Here is a 22,238-nt window from a genome sequence, read left to right on the forward strand (position 1 = left end):
GCCCCCCCCAATAAAAATTCCTGACTTCCTGTCATCAGCATATGCTGATATTTTTCTTTCTTGCTCACATAAAAATATATTTTGCCCTTTCTGTGCCCCCACCTCGATCCCCCCCCCTACCTTTAGAAGACAGCATCATTCTCTCCCATGCCAAGCTTAAATTCTGTCCAAATACATATTGCTTTTATATACACACACATAAACCTTAATGTTTAGTATGTTACATGGTTTTTATTGGACAGTTCCGCAACTGGACAGTTTATTATTTTTTTCAACTGCATCAGACCAACACGGCTACCTACCTGAATCTCACTGCATTGTGGGATTTTTTTTTAATGAAAACTGTATGTAGATAAATAAACATAACTGAAAACCTTCCGAAAAGCAAGAGAAATCCATTACAGTTGTACCTTGGAAGTCAAACGGAATCCGTTCCGGAAATCCGTTCGACTTCTAAAACGTTCAGAAACCAAAGCGTGGCTTCCGATTGGCTGCAGGAAGCTCCTGCAGCCAATCGGAAGCTGCGGAAGCCCCGGACATTTGGGTTCCAAAGAACGTTCGCAAATCGGAACACTCACTTCTGGGTTTGCGGCATTCGGGAGCCAAAACGTTTGAGTACCAAGGGATCCAAGGTATGACTGTACAGGTGAAACTCGGAAAATTAGAATATCGTCGAAAAGTGCATTTATTTCAGTAATGCTACTTATTTATTTTATTTTTTTACAAATGTTTTCTTTTGGAAATTCCACAGTAATAAAACAAATAGTTACAATAACACAAAAATAAACATTGCTATTACATTTCATTAATTACATTCAATTTATAATTGACCCGCCTAATGACAAATAATTACAATTACAACAAATAAAGGCTTGACATATCTTGCTTTGCATGTCATGCATCTATCTCATATATTGGTTTCACCTTTTAAGTTGCATTACTGAAATACATGCACTTTTCGACGATATTCTAATTTTCCGAGTTTCACCTGTTTTAAGAAAGCTTAATTCCCTAACTTTGGAGGCAACCTTATATATTGTATTTTCAATACTATTTTGTTTGTAAGCTGCCCAGGAAATATGTATTGAGGGTTGCTTTTAAAAGGTTTTAGATGGTTTTAATTGCCTTGTTTTATTTTTAATTGTATTATTTTAACATTTTGATGTCTGCCGCCCTGGGCTCCTTTGGGAGGAAGGGTGGAATACGACCCGAATAAATAAAATAACACTGCAATATAATAAGAACAAGAATGCACTGCCATGAGAGCAAAAGCAATCATACCTGAGAAAAGAAGCCAAAGGTCTCCTCGTAACACCTCGGGTATCCCTTTGACGATCAGGTCCCTAGTCTTCCTCGTCCGAAACATACTTACACCACGCCCACATTCTACGAAAAGGATGTTCCAGGACTGCTCCTTCATTTTTTCTTTCAACTAGAAAAGCAAGGTATCATGTACTAGCAGTACATGTGAAAAAGATCTAGGGGTCGTAGTGGAACACAAGGTTAACCTGAGTCAACAATGTGATGCAGCAGCAAAAAAAGCTAATGCTATTCTAGGCTGCATCAACAGAAGTATAGCATCCAGATCAAGTAATAGTCCCACGCTATTCTGCCTTAGTCAGACCACACTTGGAATACTGTGTCCAGTTCTGGGCACCACACTTTAAGAAGGATGTTGACAAGTTGGAACGTGTGCAGAGGAAGGCAACCAAGATGATCAAGGGTCTGGAAACTAGGCCTTATGAGGAGTGCTTGAAGGAGTTGGGTATGTTTAGCCTGGAAAAGGGGAGACTGCGAGGCAATATGAGAGCTATCTTCAAATCTCTTAAAGGCTGTTACATGGAAGAGGGAGAATGCTTGTTTTCTCCTGCTCTGGACCAATGGCTTCAACTTGCAAGAAAGGAGATTCCGACTAAACATTCGGAAAAACTTTCTGACAGTCAGAGCTGTTCAGCAGTGGAACAGACTCCCGGAAGAGGTGGTGTACTCTCCTTCCTTGGAGGTTTGTAAACAGAGGTTGTATGGCCAACAGTCACGGAGCACGTTCTGTCATGAGCACATTCAGGGGGAACAGAACAGCTTGGGGTGCAGTGGCGGAGAGCAGGCGCGCACCTTTTGGGGACGGGGCAGGCAGCGGTGATGGCGCCCCTGGGATCACGTCGCTTGGGGCGATCCTCCCCCACCGCCCCTATCTTCCTACGCCCCTGTGGGTGGTGAAAGGGATGGAAAACTGGGTGGGAGGGAATGGAGTGTCCTAGAAGATGTTGTCTGGCTGCCTCCCTGAACAGGAACACACCACAACTGCAACATTTTGTTGCAGATCCCATTTTGGGGGAGGGGGAGGAATGTGCACAAGAACGATGAACTCTAGGTGCATAAAACAAAACCAAATGCGAAGTAAGCAAAGATGACAAGTTGGGGTGCAGGGGGGATAGAATCGAGGTATTTCCAACAACAGGAGCTGCTTTTCCTTCTTACCATTTTAGCGTCCAGATTCTCTGCATCCTGAGGATGAAAGACGGTCATGAGGGCTTCGGTACTAACCGTCTTGCTGTTGTCTTTGTGGCTTGCCATTGGCTGCCCCTCAAAATAGTCCGCGAGAGGTTCAGCAGTTGAGCCAGCAGCAACCTGCAAAAAATGCATTTACGACAGGAGTTGTGTTTTAAGAGAAGAAAAAAGCAGGCGCACCTCCGAGTGACCTCCTAAACCTTCTGAAAAGTCCCCCTGTTCTGGCGTTAGGTGGTATATGAATTAACAACAAGCTCCTTCAGTTTGCAGACATGTGCCTGGACCCCAAAAGGTTGCCAGCCCCAGCATTAAAAGCTCCCCTGACTCAAAGGAACATAAGGAGAACTCTGTTGGATCAGCCCAATGGCCCAACTAGCCCAGCGTCCTCTTCTCACAGTGTCCAACCCAGGTGCCCATTTTTGGGAGGCCCACAAGCAGGGCCTGAGAAACTCTCCTCTCCTTCATTTTCCAGCAACTGGAGCTCAAAAGCATAGTTCCTCCAATGAACACAGCCGTCATAAAAAAACAGCTCTGCCCACCCCCAGAGAGACTTTACCTCTGTGTTCATGCTATGCTGTTGGCTTGCAGCGGCATCACATTTCTTCTTCAGTGTTTCCACCAGTTGTTCAAAATCCCGCACTTCGGAGAAACGGAAGGCTCTCTTCCCTCTGGTAGCGATGCTGACAGCTTTGCTACCAGGATCAGACACCTCGACTGCTACAACCTGCATGTGTTTGCATGCACAAAGATTACAGTAAGATTCTACTCTTACAAGGCTCGTTCTCACAAAATTTGGTCAAGCGGTTAAGGCTTCAAAAGCCTGATTCACTCCGAGGACGGCTAGGGCTTACACTACAGCTGAGGCCAGGAGGGTTGCCCTCTTTTAATTTTGCTTTCAAAGCAGAATCATACCGCTTTAAACAACCATGGCTTCCCCAACTGTAGCTCTCTCTGTGTGGGGTGAACTACACTTCCCAGGAGTCTTTGCCAGGGGCGAGATATGCTTTGAATGTATATAGAGTGTAAACCCACAACTCACGAGCACATTTGACTTGTGCACATTCAGCTTTACGTGCTTGGCAAAAAAATTAAAATAAAATAAATAGGGAACAGAAAGGGGACCGGGGGGGGGGGAGGACTTCGGCAATCCCACCCGCCATTGAACCCAATGTTTTGATAATACGTGGATTTGGCTTTAGGCACGATCCCTGGAACGTAACCCTCGTGTAAGTTGCTGGCTTGCTGCTTGTAGCCATACCTGAACATAGTTAAGCTGGAAGAGCATGAGACTCTTAATCCCAAGGTTGCGGGTTCAGGCCCCACGTTGGGCAACAGAGTCCAGCATTGCAAGGGGTTAGACTAGATGGCTCTTGTGGTCCCTTAAAATTCTACTATTCTTTTGTCTTTTGGAGTCAGAAAGTACCAGTCTGATTTACTGAGTGTGTTTCCACCCTGCCTTGCCAACGATTTCAAAAGGACTGCAAAAGTGTTGTTCAGATCCTAGCATTAAAATAATAATAATAGCACAACTTCTGGTAAAACAATAACATGAAAGGGGGGGAAGCAGTTAAACCCAGCAATGAGCCCCTTGACTTGGATGTTCGCTAGACTGCAGTTGCTTTGATTCTAGAAGGGGAGGCAGACTTAACGACAGAGTGGCAGGTGGCGGCGGCTTAGCCTTGGCTTCCACCTGACTCACCTCTCTCAGAGGGATGATTATGCAGCACATGCAACCATCCTGGCTGGCAAAGCAGACGTAGTTCTCCGAGATGCACATTTTCCCCAGAGTATTGTAGTGGCTGAAAGGCACCCATAAGAAACACTCGTGCACTTCCCGCAGGCACTCCTCCTTCGGCAGCCTGAAGAAGGCATTAAACTGCTCACTGTGGGCTCTGCTTTCAAGCCCTCTGGGGAGGGAGGGGGAAAAAAACAAGGGGTGGGGGTGGGGGTAAAGAAAGAAGTGTGGTGGGTTAATTATGTTTGTGTTGCAAAACAGAGGCAGGAAGAAACCACAGTTATTTCCAGGTTACCTGTGTTTATTCTGCTTTTGTTTAGCAAGATTTATGCACCGTTCAATCAAACATATAAACAAATTTATAAGCGGTTTGCATTTTAAAATGCTGTAAAATATTCATTTTTTAAAAAAAAAACCACACACACCAAAAACAGGCTATACAAAAACAGTAAGCCTAATAGAATTATCAAAAAACAAGGGTAGGGGGCCAGGTTTTTAAAAACTAACATCCCCTACATAATAAAATTACACACCTGGACAGAATTAAGTTAGTTGGGGAGGCTGAGCGGCTTAAACAAGCCCTGCTGAGCCTCAGGGCTCTTCAGGCCTTCCTTCGCCCTAAATTAAGTCCTCTTCTGAGCTCCAGGGAGGGTCTCCTCATGAGCCACAAGGGCTCTCTAGCTCTCCTGCCACTCCCTGGTATGATTCCATTTATCACCCCCGCTACACATATATGTGGTGGCACTCGAATAGAACTCATGTAAGTGTGTGTGTGTGTGTGTGTGTGTGTGTGTGTGTGTGTGTGGAATGCCTGTAAATCTCTAGCAAAATAAAAAAATTCCTTCAGTAGCACCTTAAAGACCAACTAAGTTTTTATTTTGGTACCAAGCTTAAAACCATGGAACCACCTGGGATGAACAAAGACATTGGATTCTTATCTCATTATGCATGATCAAGCTTTCTTTAGCGCCTCAGCCCTTGCTTTTCCCCCTCAGGACCAATTGCAGTCATCAGCAGTCGTTAACAGCCATCAACAGGTTTACCACTCCTACCAGCCGATCACCCATTCCCACCCACCCCCACCCTCTGTATATACATAAGGGTCTGGCTCTTCTGTTTCAAGTGTATCTGACGAAGTGTGCATGCACACGAAAGCTCATACCAAAATAAAAACTTAGTTGGTCTTCAAGGTGCTACTGAAGGAATTTTTTTATTTTGCTTCGACTCAGACCAACACAGCTACCTACCTGTAAATCTCTAGGTAGTGTACAAAAATAATATAAAATCACCATCATAGGAAGTTCACAGGAAGCTGTTTTATGGAGTGTCAGACAGCTCAGTATTTCCCAAACTGTTTTTTGGACTACAATTCCCATCTTCTGACTTCTGGTGCTGTTAGATAGGGATGGTGGGAGTTGTAGTCCAAAAACAGCTGGAGACCCCCCAAGTTTGGGAAGCACTGATCTAGCTGATATGGTCTACACCAGTGTTTCCCAACCTTGTGCCTCCAGCTGTTTTCAGACTACAATTCCCATCATTCCTGACCACTGGTCTTGCTAGCTAGGGATGATGGGAATTGTAGTCTCAAAACATCTGGAGGCACAAGGTTGGGAAACACTGGTCTACACAGGCTGGCAATGTAGGGTTTCAGGCAGGGCGTCTATCCCAGACCTACCTGGAGATGCTGGGGATTGAACCCAACACCTCCTGCTCGCGAAGCTGATGCTCTACCAGTGAGTTGCAGCCCCTTACTAGAATATCATCCCCAGCGTCCACTGTGTATATTTTACCTCTTAGTGATTTGCAGGGGATCACGGAGGACGGGGTCATTATCAAACGTCTCCTTGTCAAAGAGTCTTTGAACAGCATACAGGGCCAGCTGTTCCATGAGAAGGAACGTTTCACTGATGTGCAGGAACATGGAAAAATAGTGATCCTCCCCCTGGGAGCAGACGTGGATGCTCTCTGTCAGGATGACGTTGGACGACTTTTCGAGCACTGAGATTTCATCCCAGGATATGACAAGTTTTACTGCAGGTGGGAACAAAAGAAATCTCATTTCGAAACCCACCACCGTGCAAGGGAATCACGGTGAACGTCAGGACTCCACTTACTTTCAGCTCCCAGTAGGAAGGAGTAAAAGCTCAGAAAGTTGGTGCTCAGATACAGCCATCCTTGGCAGGGCACCCGGCCTCTCCAGTAGCTGCATGAGTAGTACGTCACCAATTTCTCTTGTTCGGGTAGCCCAAAACACTTCCCGAACTTCAGGTGAGCCTCACGGAACTTCTCGGGATCCTCCTCTTTTATTAAGGACCCTTTTCCTTCTTCGGCAATCAAACCCTAGGAAAAAAAAAGGTGAATGAGGTGCTGAACACCAGGTTATCTACCCAAGTCACTCCTCTGAAGCCAAGAGCCTCAGGCCACAGCTTTGTGGTGGGGCCAGAGGCAACAGCAGGCAGAGCAAAAAGTATGGCTAGTAGGCTTATTTCAGCACCCCCTCGTAGAGCTGCTATATCCTGTACCCAGAAGTGTTGTCAAGAGTTCAAGAACACATCTGGTCAAGCAGAAAAGCTCAGGTCCCGTTAGCAGTGCAGCCTAGGGAGGGTTTCAAGGGCCAGGTAGCAAGGCCTAGAGGTCCACATTCAGTCCCAGAGCCTTTCAACACCCTCCCCTCTGCAACTTTTCTATATTCCAGCATGGCCCCTGGATGCTGGGTAGAGCTGGGCAACATCTGGTTTTCAACATCTTGATATATCACCAACAAAACATTGTGATGTACCGATATATTACAATATCTGGAATATAAGGAGGGAGCTATGTAGAGGCACTGTCTGGCTTCACTGTTTCCCCCCATCATGATTTTTGCTAGAGCCACTGCCCCCTGCATGAGGCAGGGGAGAGCTGAGCCAGCCGAGTTAACAGGTATTGCAGGAATCAAGAGAAGTATTGGCTGGCTTCATTGTTTCCCCCACGTTGTGATTTTTGCATAGCAAAACACACGCACACACATCATGATTTGAAATATATTGCCTGGTCAAAAATTTTAAAACTGGTATCACAATGTGGACTTTAAACTGGTTTTGGACGATATATCGCCCAGCCCTAATACTGGGTGCACGAGCTTAGAACCACCTTCTAACGTACTCTGATCTTCCCATGCACAAAGCTGGTGATGTCTTCACTGGAATCGAACACAGAGAGAGTCGCCATCACATTCTGCTCTAGCCAGTCCCAGTGCGCTGTTATTTCTTCTCTGCTGGCTCCTGATAGGAAACATTAACTAGTATTAAATAAACTTCACTAGGTACACCAGAATCTCCTCCACCAGCTGGGTAAACAAGATTTCCCACTTTCCCCCCAGCCACCACCTCCTATCTTGTTGCAAGGTCAGAAAAAAGAGCACTGAGTATTCTGCCGATATTATTCTCTGTTAGCCCTTCTCTGTCTTTTTCAGTGCAGTTGCCCCGAGGAAAGGGACTTGGGGAGAATCAGAAGTAATTGAAATTGAGTTGAAAATAGGCTTATGATCACAGGGGGTTGCCTTACAGCAAATCAAATATTTTGTTTGCCTTGCTGAGTATCATCAAGGGCCCATCTGTACTATGCATTTAAAGCAGTATCATATAACTTTCAGCAGTCATGGCTTCCCTAAATTAATTCTGGGAGCTATAGTTTCCTAAGGGTGCTGAGAGTTGTTAGGAGACCCACCTATACCCCTCACAGAGCGACAATTCCCAGAGTGGTTTCAGAGTCAATCCCTCTTCCCAAGGAACTCTGGGGATTGGAACTCTGAGAGAAGAAATGGGGGGGGAGTGTCTCTTAACACCTCTCAGTACTACAGAGACCCCCCCCCCAATTCCCCTCACAGAACTACAATTCCCAGAGCGGTTTAACAGCCAAGCCTTCTTCCCTGGGAATTGTAGCTCTGTGAGAGGAAATGGGGGGGGGGTCTCCTCACAACTCTCAGCCTACCTTAGCAAATTACAGTTCTTCCCAGAATTCTTTGGGGGAAGCTATGACTGTTTAAAAAGTGGTGTTGTGGTGCTTTAAACATAATAGTGCAGATAGAGCCTTAGATTATTTGGTCCATCTAGCTCCATACTGCCTGTTCTGGCTGGCAGTAGCTCTCCACAGTCTCAGGAAGAGGCATTTTCCCCATCATTTGCTTTTAACTGGCCAGGCCAGGGACTAATCCTAGGTCCTTCTGCATGCAAAGCATGTTCTCTACGAATGAGCAGCCCTCCTTCCCAAAGAACCAGGGGGGAATGATGGGAACCCTGATCTGACCCAAAGGTTTGATGTTCCCCTACCTCCCCCGTCCCCCCACCCCCCACACGGTAAACAAAAAGTGAAGTCTTCGTTCTGTATCAGGCAGCATTTCTTCCTCACAATGACAAGGCACCCCAGGTTATCATTGCCATCCTCCCGAGCTCAGCTCAGTTCTGAATTGTTTGTACTCACCACATGCAATAGACCAGTAGACTTGAGAATCTGGTGTCTGGTGCAGGATGCGAAAAGGGGCAACTCTTGATGTAGAGTCCAAAACTGCATCCAGGGTCCCCACCAGGATGCCTGTGGGATATAGGACAAAGCTTGAGAGCACAATACATTCAAGGTATGGTTTGCAGGGTCCATTAGAGACCGGGTTTTGTCTTCCATATGATCTAGAGAAGCCTGTATACTCTTGAGCAAGGAAGATGGCAGTTGAGTGGTGCACAGGGCCAGCTTTGGGACTAGGCTAGGGAACAACGGTAGTGGAAGGTTACACAGCAAACGCACCCATTGCAAGACAGGTATTATCTACAGCTACATATAGCTATAGCTGTACAGTCATACCTTGGTTTGAGTATTTTCAGTTTAAGTACTCCACGGACCCGTCTGGAACGGATTAATCCACTTTCCATTACTTTCAATGGGAAAGTTCGCTTCAGGTTAAGTACGCTTCAGGTTAAGTACAGACTTCCAGAACCAATTAAGTACTTAACCTGAGGTACCACTGTATATGTATCTGTAGATAATATCTCCCTTGCAACGGGTGCGTTTGCTGTTTAACCTTCTTCCAGTACCGTTGTTCCCTAGCCCAGAGGGGAAGGGAGAATAAGTTGCAAGTGGGCATTTCTAATGAAAAAAAAGTGTGCTGAATCCCAAAACACTGGGCTGCATTTTTTGTTCTTATTAGCTTGGTGGCCAAGTTGGAACATGGCCACCAATTTTGGTTACTGTGTGCAATCACATCTATCTGCCATAGGTTGTCATATCACATTTTGTAATCTTCACAAAGATTACTGAAGAGCTTACATTTTAAAAATTGGTCCATAAACAAAAAAGTTAATGGCATTTTGCCCCCCATGTTGTCATTTTTCCAACTTGTGAAATTCATGAACACCCACTTGCAACCAACTCTCCCAAAATGCATTCGAGCTTTTTAAGAGGCCTTTTCAGGATACTGAACCAGTATAATGGGCAGCATTGCATTGCATGATTCTATATGTGTGTTACCAATAGTGCTTTGTACACATCATTCCGGCAACTCTTGCAGCCCAACACCTTGCTCTGATTTCCTTTGGACCACATCAGTGATCCCTCCCTCCGATGCCCTCGCCCATCTCCGCCTCCCAAAGGCTTGCACAACTGTTTGTTGCCCTGGCTACAAGCTCCGCAGGCGAATGGTGCCTCTGGGGCTGGCCAGGGGGTGCTGGTTGCCAGGAGCTGAGGCAGCTCCGGGATGTCCATACACACTGCCCAGGCTTGCGTCCCAGAGAGGTCATTTTGGTGCTGCAAATGCAGCAATTTGAATTCACCCCTCAGAGGTGCACTCAATTGTCTCGCTGGATACCAAGAGCAGTGTTGAATTACCACTGGCAGCTGGGGCCCATTAGGACTTCTAGAGTGGAAAGCAGGGAGACCTACCATAGGTGCAGCCAGAGCTAATGATAGGCAGAGCCACCCCCTTACTGGTTGGATGTAAGAAGGAAGGCAAGTGAGTCTGGCTGAGAGCATGCTGAGATTGGTGGGGCAGTACCCTATTAATAGACCAGCTTCCATGATGTCTTACACAAGAGGAAATCCTAAAACCCCAAGTGTTCAACTTGACGACACCATGAGTCTGCTGAAATGCAAATCAGGAACCAACTGTTGCTTAACTAGCCAGCATGGATTGTTCCCTACATTTCGTTGCCACATAGTTGGCCTTCAAATTACTGTATAGATCAGAGGAACATAAGAAGAAGAAACCCTCCTTCTGTGCTGGATCAAAAGTCTACAGTGGTACCTCGGTTTAAGTACTCAATTGGTTCCGGGGAGCCATTCACTCCCCGAAAAGTACTTATAGCGCCCGTGTGCAAAGCGCTGATAGAGTGCTTCTGTGAATGCGCGCGCCACGGACCCCAGAAGTAAACACTTCCAGGTCCGCGGAGAACTCAGGCTGAAAGTACTCAAACCGCAGAGGATGTAAACGTATTCAGTCCATGGTTCCTGTCCAACAGCTCCCAACCAGGTGCCTCTAGGAAGCCTATAAGAAACCAGCTTCTTGTACTCAGTCCTAGCCATCTGGTAAACAGAAGTTCACCGTCAGTCTCTGAAAAGGGAGGTTGCTGTAGTCAACATGACTAACAGCTCTGGAGTGACCTGCCCTTATGGCATCAAATTCCGCAGAATTCTGTGAAAGGAGCACTAACATTTTGCCTACCCTGGACTAACCAATGACCAGGTTCACTGGATGAGCCCGAATTCTTAGTGCAAGGGGGGTTAAGGGAGCATCTTCTCTCCCCCACCACTTACCATGTTCCTGCTGCTCATGCCAAGATGCATGCAGCACACAATGAAGCCTAAAACTGGTTTGCTAAGAGGAGGGAGCTGCAAAGATGAACTCCCCACCCTCTCACCCTAAAACGATGCACAGGAACCACGGATCAATTCCTTAACATTTTAGAATAGCCATTAGTTGCTAAAACGAATCTGCGGCTCTCTTAAACATTTGATAAGGGATGAAACACCCACACAGAGGGATCAATAAGTTGAGTCAAGCAGACAGACCTCATCCGGGAAGGCGTCAGAACTTCATCTCGCTGGACAGGGTTGCCAGGGCTCCAGCCAGCTGACTCTCCACCCTCCCTCCCACCTAGCGACCTGACAGCATCACTCCAGGGGATTGTGGGAAATTCATCCCAGCACTAGGTAGTTATCAGCAGTAGGTTGTGGAGGAGCAATTGGAGGTTGCCCAGCATGCCAGGTGCCAACTCCGGCGCTAATGAAATCTACTAGCTTGGCTTGTTGCATTGCTCAAATCTGTCAGTGCCAGATAAACCTAAGGGGGCCCAGCAGCAGGTGAGGGGGCCCAGCATCAGAGGAAGGCGCTCCTCAAACACAGAAGCAGATTTGTATTTCATTTCAGGGAGGGAGGGAGATAACGATTGCAGTCCGAAACCTAGAACTATTGCTTTTCCTGCATGTGTAATCTAATCTTCCCCTCCACTTCAGAGCCCTTAACCGCGACATCACGGATTACATCTAGATTCATTGGAAGAACGCTTCCTTGCTGAATTATTCATCTCACCAGGCGCGTTTTGCAGCTGCCTCCATCTTCGCAGAGACTTCTTTTATCAGAACACCTTCTAAGCTATTCCCGTCACCCAGTTCCCATAATGATCATACTACAGGGCAATGGTACTAGTCCACGTTTCCCAGAATGCAGAGCTCCCAAGGGCAGCTTCTTACAGCAACGTCTCTGGAAAAGGAAGGGTTCTTAAAACACCCAAAAATGCTCCGTATCAAAGGGCGACATTTCATCAGCATGAAAAGGCAGCTCGCAATTACCTCGCAAACTTATGCACTGCCTCTTTCCCTCATGCATGCCTGCTTCAGCAAGGGGAAGAAAACCAATTAAAGTTGACAGAAACTTTCCTGTTTGTCTGGGCAACAAATGGTTGAAAATGGCATGGTGGTGGGTTTGCCAGGCAAGCTGTTCATTGAGCAATCTATCCTGATTTGCTGGCACAGAGGTCAAACTTGTCCACATCAATCAATAGTTTATCCTGTATTCTTTAGTTTATCCCAGAGGCTCCCAAACTTATTTGGTCTACTGCCCCTTTTCCAGAAAGAAAGAAAAAATTACTCAGTGCCCCCCTGGAAATCTACCTTCTTTAAGTAAACCAAGAGAAAGATGCAGCGACAAATTTGCGTTCTTTTTATGTACCGATATTTCTACCTAGTAGAGAAAGATGTTGTAAATAAGACACCTGAAAACTTGAAATTATACATTAAAAAATCCAACCATAGGAACATTTGCATTGCACACAGAAAATTAAGGTAACGAAAGATCATATTAAAATAAAAATTATGACCTGCTGGTGTTGCAGCCCACCTGCCATTGGCCAAATAGGCATGTAAGCCTTGAGCCACTTCCTGGGTGACGCCAAAAAGGGTTCACCCAAACCCGGGGGGGGGAACCCCGCTTCCAGCACAACCGCTGGAACCAGGGGAGTCCTACAATGGCACCTGATCTGGCGGTCAACGTCTTTCTTTCTTTCATTTATTTTCATTTTCATTTCTATACCACTTTATATTTTTAAGAAAAATCTCAAAGTGGTTAACAGCATATTAAACATCAATAAAACAATCCAAAAATTAAACATTTTTGAAGAAAGTCAACTATAAAATAGATAGTCAAAGCAACATAATTAACAGGAACCTAAAATATTACCTCAAAGATTTCAAAAAAAGGAGGTCAACTACAGAATACATATTTAACACAAAGTTAACAACAACAACAAAATCTTAAACATTTCAAAAGAAAATATTGCTAAGTGAAGTCAAATATAAAATGCATATTTAAAACAGCGTAATTAACGAGAGCCCTTTCATGGATCAATGCCTCTGCTTAAAAAGCAGAGACATCACCTTGCCGACAAAGGTCCGTATAGTTAAAGCTATGGTATTCCCAGTAGCGATTTATGGAAGTGAAAGCTGGACCATAAAGAAGGCTGATCGCCGAAGAATTGATGCTTTTGAATTATGGTGCTGGAGGAGACTCTTGAGAGTCCCATGGACTGCTAGAAGATCAAACCTATCCATTCTTAAGGAAATCAACCCTGAGTGCTCCCTGGAAGGACAGATCGTGAAGCTGAGGCTCCAATACTTTGGCCACCTCATGAGAAGAGAAGAATCCCTGGAAAAGACCCTGATGTTGGGAAAGATTGAGGGCACAAGGAGAAGGGGACGACAGAGGACGAGATGGTTGGACAGTGTTCTCGAAGCTACGAACATGAGTTTGACCAAGCTGCGGGAGGCAGTGCAAGACAGGAGTGCCTGGCGTGCTCTGGTCCATGGGGTCACGAAGAGTCGGACACGACTAAACGACTAAACAACAACAACAATTAACGAGAGAAGAAAATATTACCGTAAGCATGACATGGCTGTTTGGCAGGCACAAGAAGATGGGGCAAAAGAATCCAATAATTAGGATTTGTTATCAGGCATAGTGATATCCCTCTTGTCTCCCCAGGAACCTTTTTAGTAGAGCTGGTGAGTCTTTCCACCCTAGGCCAGGTGGAAAGGGCCTTGCAGGGAGCGGCCTTCACGACTCACAACAGATGAAACATTTTCACAATTTTCTTTTCTTTTATTATGCTCCCACCGTCCCCTAATTTTCATTCAACACCTCCCAATTGCATCCAAAGCTACTACTGCTGACCCAGGGGGCAGTATCGCCCACTTTGGGAAACACTGGTTACTTTCCTAACCGCAAAAATTAATAATCTGTGCCCATGCTTTAAGTGAGTTTGCTGTGCCCAGAGCACTTTAATTGCACAAACCAAAATTTTCTGGACTCCGACTGAATCCCTCCCAGAAAATTATTCATGGAGGAGAATGGTTTCCAGTCACAATGTCTCTGTTCTGCCTCCAATGTCAGAGGTAGAGATGCTTCTGAACACCAGTTGCTTGGAAACAGCAGGAGGGGGAAGTGCTCTTGTGCTCGGGTCCTGCTTGCTGCCCCCCCCCACATGGCTAAATGCACATTATAGCAAGTTCTAAGTGGTAGTCCGTGTTTGCTTTTAACCTGTAAGAGTAATCATCAGGTTGTCCTCTAAGATGTTGTTGGGACTACAACTCCCATCATTCCTGACCACTTGCCATCAGAAGACAGTACATTCTGCTAGCTCATCACTTTGTTTGTGTAGGCAAGTCAACTAATCATAAGACTTTCGCTCAACCAACCAATAGTTTGATTAAATCTGCATGTGAGGGGGGGGAAGGGGGGGAAGCATATTTTGCACGCATGTGAATGCAGAAGCCATAATTTTGGAAAAGGAAAAAATTAAAAACTTTAAATAAATTAGATCTGATTTGGTGAACCTTTTAAAAATCAATTGCAGAATGTTTTCAATAGATCAATCCATTGAGTAAGTAGAGGATATAAACCCTAAGTCAGTGTTTCTCAAACTTGGGTCTCTAGCGGTTGTTGGAATACCACCCCGATGACCTGTCTTCCTTCACTGCCCTAAGTGAAATCCACTTCTGTGGATGCCAAATGAAGACTACTCTGTTTAAAACTGGGATCAATACTCTACTTAAAACTGCCTGAATCCGGGGGGGGGGAATGTGAGCCTCCAGATTTGGGGTTCCAACTCCCATCAGCCCCAGACAGCAGGCTCAGGAATAATGGGATTCCAACGATACCCCCCACAACCTCAGGCCTAAACACTGACTTTGAATCCAAATAAAACACACACACACACACACCAAAACACACAACAACGCCCAAATCATACAATACCCACCAAAATAAATGACAACCCCAAAAATAAAATTAAACAATAATAACTTCTGCTTCTCATGTTCTTATTTCAATTTTTTAAAATCTAAATATAAAAAAATGTTCACAATGCATGCGCAGGGGCCAATGTATGGCGATACAGGGGGGAGGGGACAACACTCCCCGGGGAAAACAGAGGGAAGGGTGTCCTACCGAAACACAGGGATGAGCCAGGGGGTTGGAGGGAGGGGTGGGATAAATACGTCATGGATCGGGACAGGGTGGGGGGAATCACAGGGATGACCCACAGCAACGCGTGGCCGGGCCAGCTAGTTATCAATGAAAAAATTGTGCAGAAAGCATTTGCACTGATTACCAGATTGCCGCCTTTCACCAGATAAAAACACAGTTTCTAACTGCAATATTAGTCATAAAGTGCGGGGGGGGGGGGGAATCTCTGACTCAAAGCTAGCTACAGTGCTTCCAGCTAAATTATTCTCGCTACATCCCCTTTGGCACTACTCAATGTAAAACAAACTGCAAACTCCAAGATCCTGGCCTCACACCAACAGGCAAGCTCATTAAAGTTTCAAAAGCAAGGAGTAAAATATCATTGCTAGGTATCCTTCAAAGCCAAAAAGCGAGGTTAGCAAGTGTGTCTGTACGTGTGCATATGTAGGTGTATAGCGCATTTGTGATCTTTATGTTACCTGGGATAAATGATTGCTTCATTAAGGCTCGTGCTCTGGGTGAGTCTCAGCCTTGCAAATGCCCACTTGCCTGGCAGCCTGTGGTGGGTATCAATTGCTTCCAGGCATAGAAGAGAGTTTGCCCATTAGAAAAGGACATGTTCCTACCCCTCCCCAACCCACGTCCTATTACAGGCTATCAATCTGCTACAAATGACTAACGCAAGTGTAGGCGACTGTGCCGATGGGCTGGTGATGCCTTTGGACGGATCCGCATAGCGGGCATAACCTTATGCACGTGGCGATTGCAAGGACAAAAATGGGGCAACGCTCTCCACTGCTTATAGGAAGCACAGCACACAAGCAAGATGCGAGTGGCCCAGTTCAACAGCCTCCTGGGGATTGCATCAGCAGCAAGCCATTTTTTCTGACAAATCATGCTGCTGCTGCTGCTGTTGCCTCACTCAAACAACCATCTGCTTTGAGAGCAGGTGTTGTGCAGTGGATTAAGGTTGAAAGCCAGGAAGACCTGGGCCATCAGTTTGTAAACTCTGTGAGAGCTTCAGGGCGCATCCCCCACCCCCACCCAAACAAATGGAGAAGGCAATATTGGCTTACTGGACGCTGCCTTAGACCAGGAAAGGCTCTTTGTGCAGGTAGATCAGGTTGTACCAGCCTGAGGTTGGCAGTAGCTCTCCAGGACTGTAGGCAGAGGGCGGTTTTCCACATCACCTGCAACCTGATCTTTTCTTCTAAAACAACAACTTGATTTTTTTCCTTTCTTTTTTTTAGATGTACAGATAGTTAGCCCTAATATTTGAGCAGCTTTCTCTTTAACCTATGACCAACGGTTCTTTTGGGTTTGAACCAGAAGCTGCAGCTGGAGTAGAACGATGGCGAATGGAACAATTGGTCATAAACATGTTGCTTAAAACATTGCACGGGCTGCCAATTTGCTACCATGCTAAGTTCCAAGTTACAGTACTGTTGAAGGCATACGAATCCCCATAACAACCTTGGACCATATTGTCTGGGGGGAATGCCTTTCCCCAGTATAGATGGCCTATTCACTACAATTGTTAGATCAGACCTTCTAATTGTCCTGCAGCCTGTAAGATCCATCTGGAGACAACCAGGAGAAAGGTTCCTTCCACACACACACACACACACACACACACACTGTGTTGGCACCCACCTTTTGGAATAAAGTCCCAAGGTGACCTTGCTTGGCCTTAGACTCAGGATGGAGAACATACGCCTCTCCAGACTCCAAGTCCCATCATTCCCAACTACTGGCCGGGCAGGCTGGGGCTGCTGGGAGATGGAGTTCAACAACATCCAGAGTAGTGCAGGGCCCCCACCTGTGCTTTAGATGCTTGTTCAATACTTATTTACTCAAGTATTTGATGCCACTGTTCATCTAGTGTCGATAGTTTGCATTTTCTGGTTTTACTGTACTGGCCTTAAGGAGGTAAGTTTGCACACTTTCCTGGGATGTAAGGCAGTGGTCTAAAAATGAATTGTGAATAAATAAATAAACCTTTGCAATGTATTGAATGGGGCTGGCGCTTCTTCTGAACAAGCATGTTTAGCAAGCGTGTCCTGGGGTGTGTGCGATGTAACTTACTTTTATCACCACAGTCAGGCCATCCTGCTGCTTTTGCTTCTCAACATGCTGTTTCCGTTGCAGATGCAATCCCTAGTAGGCAACTGAAGTGGGGCACAGGTATCTCACCTGCAGGCTTTCGGGCGGGGGGGGGGGGCTATACCCCAAACATAGGTAACATATTGCCTTATGCTGAGTAAGACCATTGGGCCAAGCTGAGCATCACCTACAGTTCTACACTGACCGGCAGCTGATCTCCAGGGTCTCAGGAGGGAGTCTCTCTCAGCCTTACCTGCAAACTGAACATGGGATCTTCTGCATTCTGCGCTTGAGCCCTGCAACCCCCCCCCCCCCGGGGGGGGGCCTACAGCTCAGCGCAGAAGCAGACACATTTCCTCAGAGGAAGCTCCAAGTTCATTCTCCTCCACGCAGGACAAGCCGTTGCAGCTGCTGACCCAACTGGTCCATGCAACAAAACTAATGGGTGGTAGGCAAGCAGCCAAGCAGATTTGACAAAAGAAACACATTTCCCCACACACAATGCATAATCAGCTCATGGAATTTCACCAGCACCAACTTAGATGGCCAGTAGCTCTTTTGTGTATGTGCAGGGCTGTGCTTTTTTAAAGTGTTAATCAAACTGAAGGGGGTAGGGATTCAATTATTAAAGGATCTTTGCTTTGTTAGCTTAATTGAACCTTCACATTCAGTGGTCATGTATCTCTGAACTGACCAGGTGCTGGGGAAGAACATAGACAGCCATCAACATCATGTCCAGAACACAGGAACAGAACACTGAATTAGATGCTGGTGGGGTTTTTTTCAATCAGTGCAGGGAATGTGAAGCCTGGGGGCTGGTGGTGGCTCTCCATCAATCTCCATTTGTATCCTTAGATCATGGGTAGGCAAACTAAGGCCCGGGTATTGAGATTAGATGTAGCAGTTTATAGAAACTGCGGGTTTGAGAATTATGTGAAGTAAATTGATGTATGAGAGATTTAAAACTGTAAGGAGTTTTAAACAATGAATTGGAAATTGCTAAAGATAAAGGAGAAATGAACCGCAGATAGAGGGAACTTTTACAATGTTAAAAGGCAAGGATCATGGTAATTTCGATTTTTGTGTTTTTTGTTTTTTATATTGTTATCTTTGTAATGTTGTTTTTTCTTGTTATTTTTGTTTGTAAGTGTTGTGTTTCTTTTTTGCAAAATCAATAAAAATTATTTAAAAATGAATAAATAAAAAAACTAAGGCCCGGGGGCCGGATCCAGCCCAATCGCCTTCTCAATCTGGCCTGCGGACAGTATGGGAATCAGTGTGTTTTTACATGGGTAGAATGTGTGCTTTTATTTAAAATGCATCTCTGGGTTATTTGTGGGGCCTGCCTGGTGTTTTTACATGAGTAGAATGTGTGCTTTTATTTAAAATGAATCTCTGGGTTATTTGTGGGGCATAGGAATTCATTCATTTTTTCCCCAAAATATAGTCCGGCCCCCCACAAGGTATGAGGGACAGTGGACCGGCCCCCTGCTGAAAAAGTTTGCTGACCCCTACCTTACATCGATCTCAAGATGCTGACCTGCTTCACACCACAAGTGCTTTTTTGCCTGGGTGGAATCACAGAATTGAAGAGTGGGAAGGGATCACGAGAGTCATCCAGTCCAACCCCGTGGAATGCAGGAAAAACTTTTGCCCAACGTGGGGCTCGAACCCACGAATCTGAGATTAGGAGTCCCATGCTCCACCGTCTGAGCTAACCCAGGTATGTGTCCTTGTGCTCTGCTAAAGCTTCTTGCTTCCCGGGATGGATGATGGAGTGTGCACACATGCGAGTGCGTGAAAAAACTAGCCTACCATATAAAGTTAAAATGCACTCAACTTCTCCACACCTGCATGTGGCCCTTGAAGGATGTTGCAGAAGGGTATGCGACCTGCAGGCTGGATGGACAAGGATTCTCTGTCCTTGGCTGTTGTTTTTTTATTCTTCAGCTCTGTTCCACACTGTAACTAATCCTCAGTAGACAAAACTGGGAAAAAATGCAAATGAAAAATTGCTTTCCCTGCCTCCATTTGGCTCTCCTTTTTCTGTGGTTTGTCTTACAGCAAATGTTCAGATTGTAAATGCCTTGGGGCAGGGCACTTTGTCAAACTGCCATGCAGATTGAAGACACAATTATGAGTAGTTATAACAGGAGTTTTAAATGTTGCCTTGAGCTCATTTGGAAAAGCGAGGAAAGTGTAATGACAGGAACAGCAACAATCAAACAAAACGAACAACAATTAAGTAGAATTTCGCCTGACCAAGAGAGGCAATTTATTCTACACAGCTATTATGAAAAATGGTCTCACCCCTTATATACTCAATCAACCACCATGTTCTGCATGCAGGTGAGGGCCTCCTGCAGACACCAGGCCTTATCAGCGGATCCATTCCACAAAATGTAGGAGCAGGGTCTTTAGTGTGGTGGCTCCAACTCAGTTGGTAGAGCAGAAGACTCTTAATTTCAGGGCCATGGGTTTGAGCCCCATGTTGGGTGAAAAATTCCTGCATTGCAGGGGGTTGAACTAGATGACCCTCATGGTCCCTTCCAACTCAACAATTCTATGACTTTTCTTCCCAAAAAGACAGTGTCTTTTTGGCACCTGCTGAAGACCTTCCTCTTCCAACAAGCCTTTTAATAGCAGAGTTCCCTCCCCAGTCTGCATCTGTTTTGGAATGGCATTTAGATGTTTCTATTGTTTTATCGCTTGTTTGTTTAATAAATGAATGAATGAATGAATGAATGAATGAATAAAAGCATAGGAATCCTTGTCCTCACTTAGAATCAGGGGTTACCAGGTATTCTTTTATTTTGTTCATTTGTTTGCTTTGCCTCCTAGGTGTTTTAAGAGCTGCCATGCTAAGGGAAAATGCCAGCAACAGAATCTATTCCTGACACAGAGATGCAGAAATGGGGGGGGGGGGACTTCAGCTGCCCACTGCAACCTTTCACATATCACAGCAAGAAACCAGTTGCCTGCCCATTATTATTATTATTATTGAGAAGGTGGCGACACCCCATGGTCATCTCAGCACGCTTGAACTTTTAAGCACACCAGAACACAGCCAGTTAAAAATGACGGCAGCGGCAACACCATACCAAGCTGAGCGCTAGAAAGTGTTCTCTTTTGCAAAGGTTTGCTAATCTGCTCCCTCCTGTGCTTTTAAATGCACCTGCTTCTCGAGACAGTAGCAGGTAAGCAAGCTTTTATCCCACAGTCCAAGAGCTTCACCTGCTGGTCTCTTCACTTCAAGGGCAAAAAAGGCGGTACCAGGCTCAGAGTGGACAAGAGGCAGAATAAAACACTGCTTTACACCTAGGTAATTAAAACCTAGGGACGCGGGTGGTGCTGTGGGTTAAACCACTGAGCCTCGGGCTTGCCGATCAGAAGGATGGAGGTTCGAATCCCCACGACGGGGTGAGCTCCCGTTTCTCAGTCCCAGCTCCTGCCAACCTAGCAGTATATAAATAGGAACCGCTACAGCGGGAAGGTAAACAGCATTTCCGTGTGCTGCTCTGGTTCGCCAGAAGCGGCTTTGTCATGCTGGCCACATGACCTGGAAGCTATACGCCGGCTCCCTTGGCCAATAATGTGAGATGAGCGCTGCAACCCCAGAGTCGGTCACGACTGGACCTAATGGTCAGGGGTCCCTTTACCTTTACCTAATTAAAACCTATGGAACTGACAGCCACAAAACACTGCAAATAGCCAATAAATTATACTGTCCCCTCCCCTTTTTAAGGGAGTAGATTAATTCAGAGGTGGTCCCATGGAGCCTCCACCTTCAGCAGCAGTATACCTCTTGAACAGCAAATGCTTGAGACATACAATATAGAAAACCATTAGCCACAACAGTTGCATAGAGCTTCCCCATTCAGGAGCAGTCAGTAACCCCTCACAACTACCAGATGATGGCTTTGAGCCCTGCTTCTGGGCTTTCCCCAAAAATATCTGTTGCACTAGACTAGGCCAACCTAGGAGGTTGTAGGAGAACCTTTGGTCTTCCAGATGTTGATGAACTACAGCTCCCACCATTCCTGGCTATTGCCCTTATTTGCTGGGGCTGGTGTAAGTTGAAGTTCAACAACATCTGGAAGGTGAAAGAACCCCCCACCCCCACATATGCACTAGACTGGTCCTTTGTGCAGATTCATAGGTGGGACTGCTTTTGCCTTCCTGGACAGCTGACCACCTCATCTGCACTCAGAACCCCACCACAGCCAGGATGCGAAAACAACTGGTGCGGCAAAGGGGACTAGGGCACTTCAGGGCCAAGAAGGGGGACACGGGTTTGAATCCCAACTGCATGTCCAAGTATCTTTCAGCATTAATCCAACTGTCTCGCCAATGTGCTTGTTGGAATCAAATCAGGTGTGGAGGGAAAGACCCATGTCCAGATCTCACCCTAGAGCTCACCTGGTGTGTGGCCTTAGCTCTCAGCCTAACCTACCTCTCAGGGCTGTTGTGAGGACACAGCGCGCGTGGGGAGGGGGAAGGGGGGGGAGAAGACCCAAGTTCAAATCCCAGCTTGCCCTTGTAAGCGCAAAGCAATAACTCTCAGTCTAACCCGGGCTCCCTCGCAGGGTTGTTGTGAGAATGCAAGGGAGGAATCTAACCGGGAGGGGCGGGAAAGAGGGAGAGGGAGGGAGCCGCTGCCTTACCGGTGAGCCCACCTCCGCCTTCCTCCCCACAGCCTCTCCTCCTCTGCAGGACGAAGTACCGGTTGGAGCGCTCCAAGACCCACAGCTTCAGCGCGTTCTTTAGCAGCACCTCCTCGGGAGACAGCCACATTATTGCTGCTTGCAGAGGTAGCTCCGCTCAGCCTTCCATACCCGCCTCCCGCGCTGCGCGCTGCTCCTCCCGGGCTCCCACGTACGCAGACAGCCGGCCAGAGGCTCCCCGGGA

The 22,238-nt window shown here is 46.2% G+C and overlaps 1 protein-coding gene across 1 annotated transcript in view; it reads right to left on the reverse strand.

The window, feature by feature from the left end:
* The window catches only part of TBC1D8B (TBC1 domain family member 8B), a 47,769-nt gene extending 25,534 nt beyond the window's left edge, over positions 1 to 22,235 (reverse strand). Inside the window, exons 1-9 of the mRNA XM_035113279.3 lie at positions 21,995 to 22,235; positions 8,705 to 8,815; positions 7,388 to 7,506; positions 6,358 to 6,583; positions 6,034 to 6,274; positions 4,208 to 4,415; positions 3,065 to 3,232; positions 2,479 to 2,628; positions 1,282 to 1,432 (exon numbers count right to left, since the gene is read on the reverse strand). Of these exons, the coding sequence (XP_034969170.1) occupies positions 1,282 to 1,432; positions 2,479 to 2,628; positions 3,065 to 3,232; positions 4,208 to 4,415; positions 6,034 to 6,274; positions 6,358 to 6,583; positions 7,388 to 7,506; positions 8,705 to 8,815; positions 21,995 to 22,124 (1,504 nt within the window). The 5' untranslated portion in view covers positions 22,125 to 22,235. The remainder of the gene's footprint in view (positions 1 to 1,281; positions 1,433 to 2,478; positions 2,629 to 3,064; positions 3,233 to 4,207; positions 4,416 to 6,033; positions 6,275 to 6,357; positions 6,584 to 7,387; positions 7,507 to 8,704; positions 8,816 to 21,994) is intronic.
* Between the last annotated feature and the right edge of the window lie 3 nt (positions 22,236 to 22,238).

The sequence above is a fragment of the Zootoca vivipara genome, chromosome Z2 (genome assembly GCF_965207765.1).
Source record: "Zootoca vivipara chromosome Z2, rZooViv2.hap1.1, whole genome shotgun sequence".
In the NCBI taxonomy this organism is placed as follows: domain Eukaryota; kingdom Metazoa; phylum Chordata; class Lepidosauria; order Squamata; family Lacertidae; genus Zootoca; species Zootoca vivipara.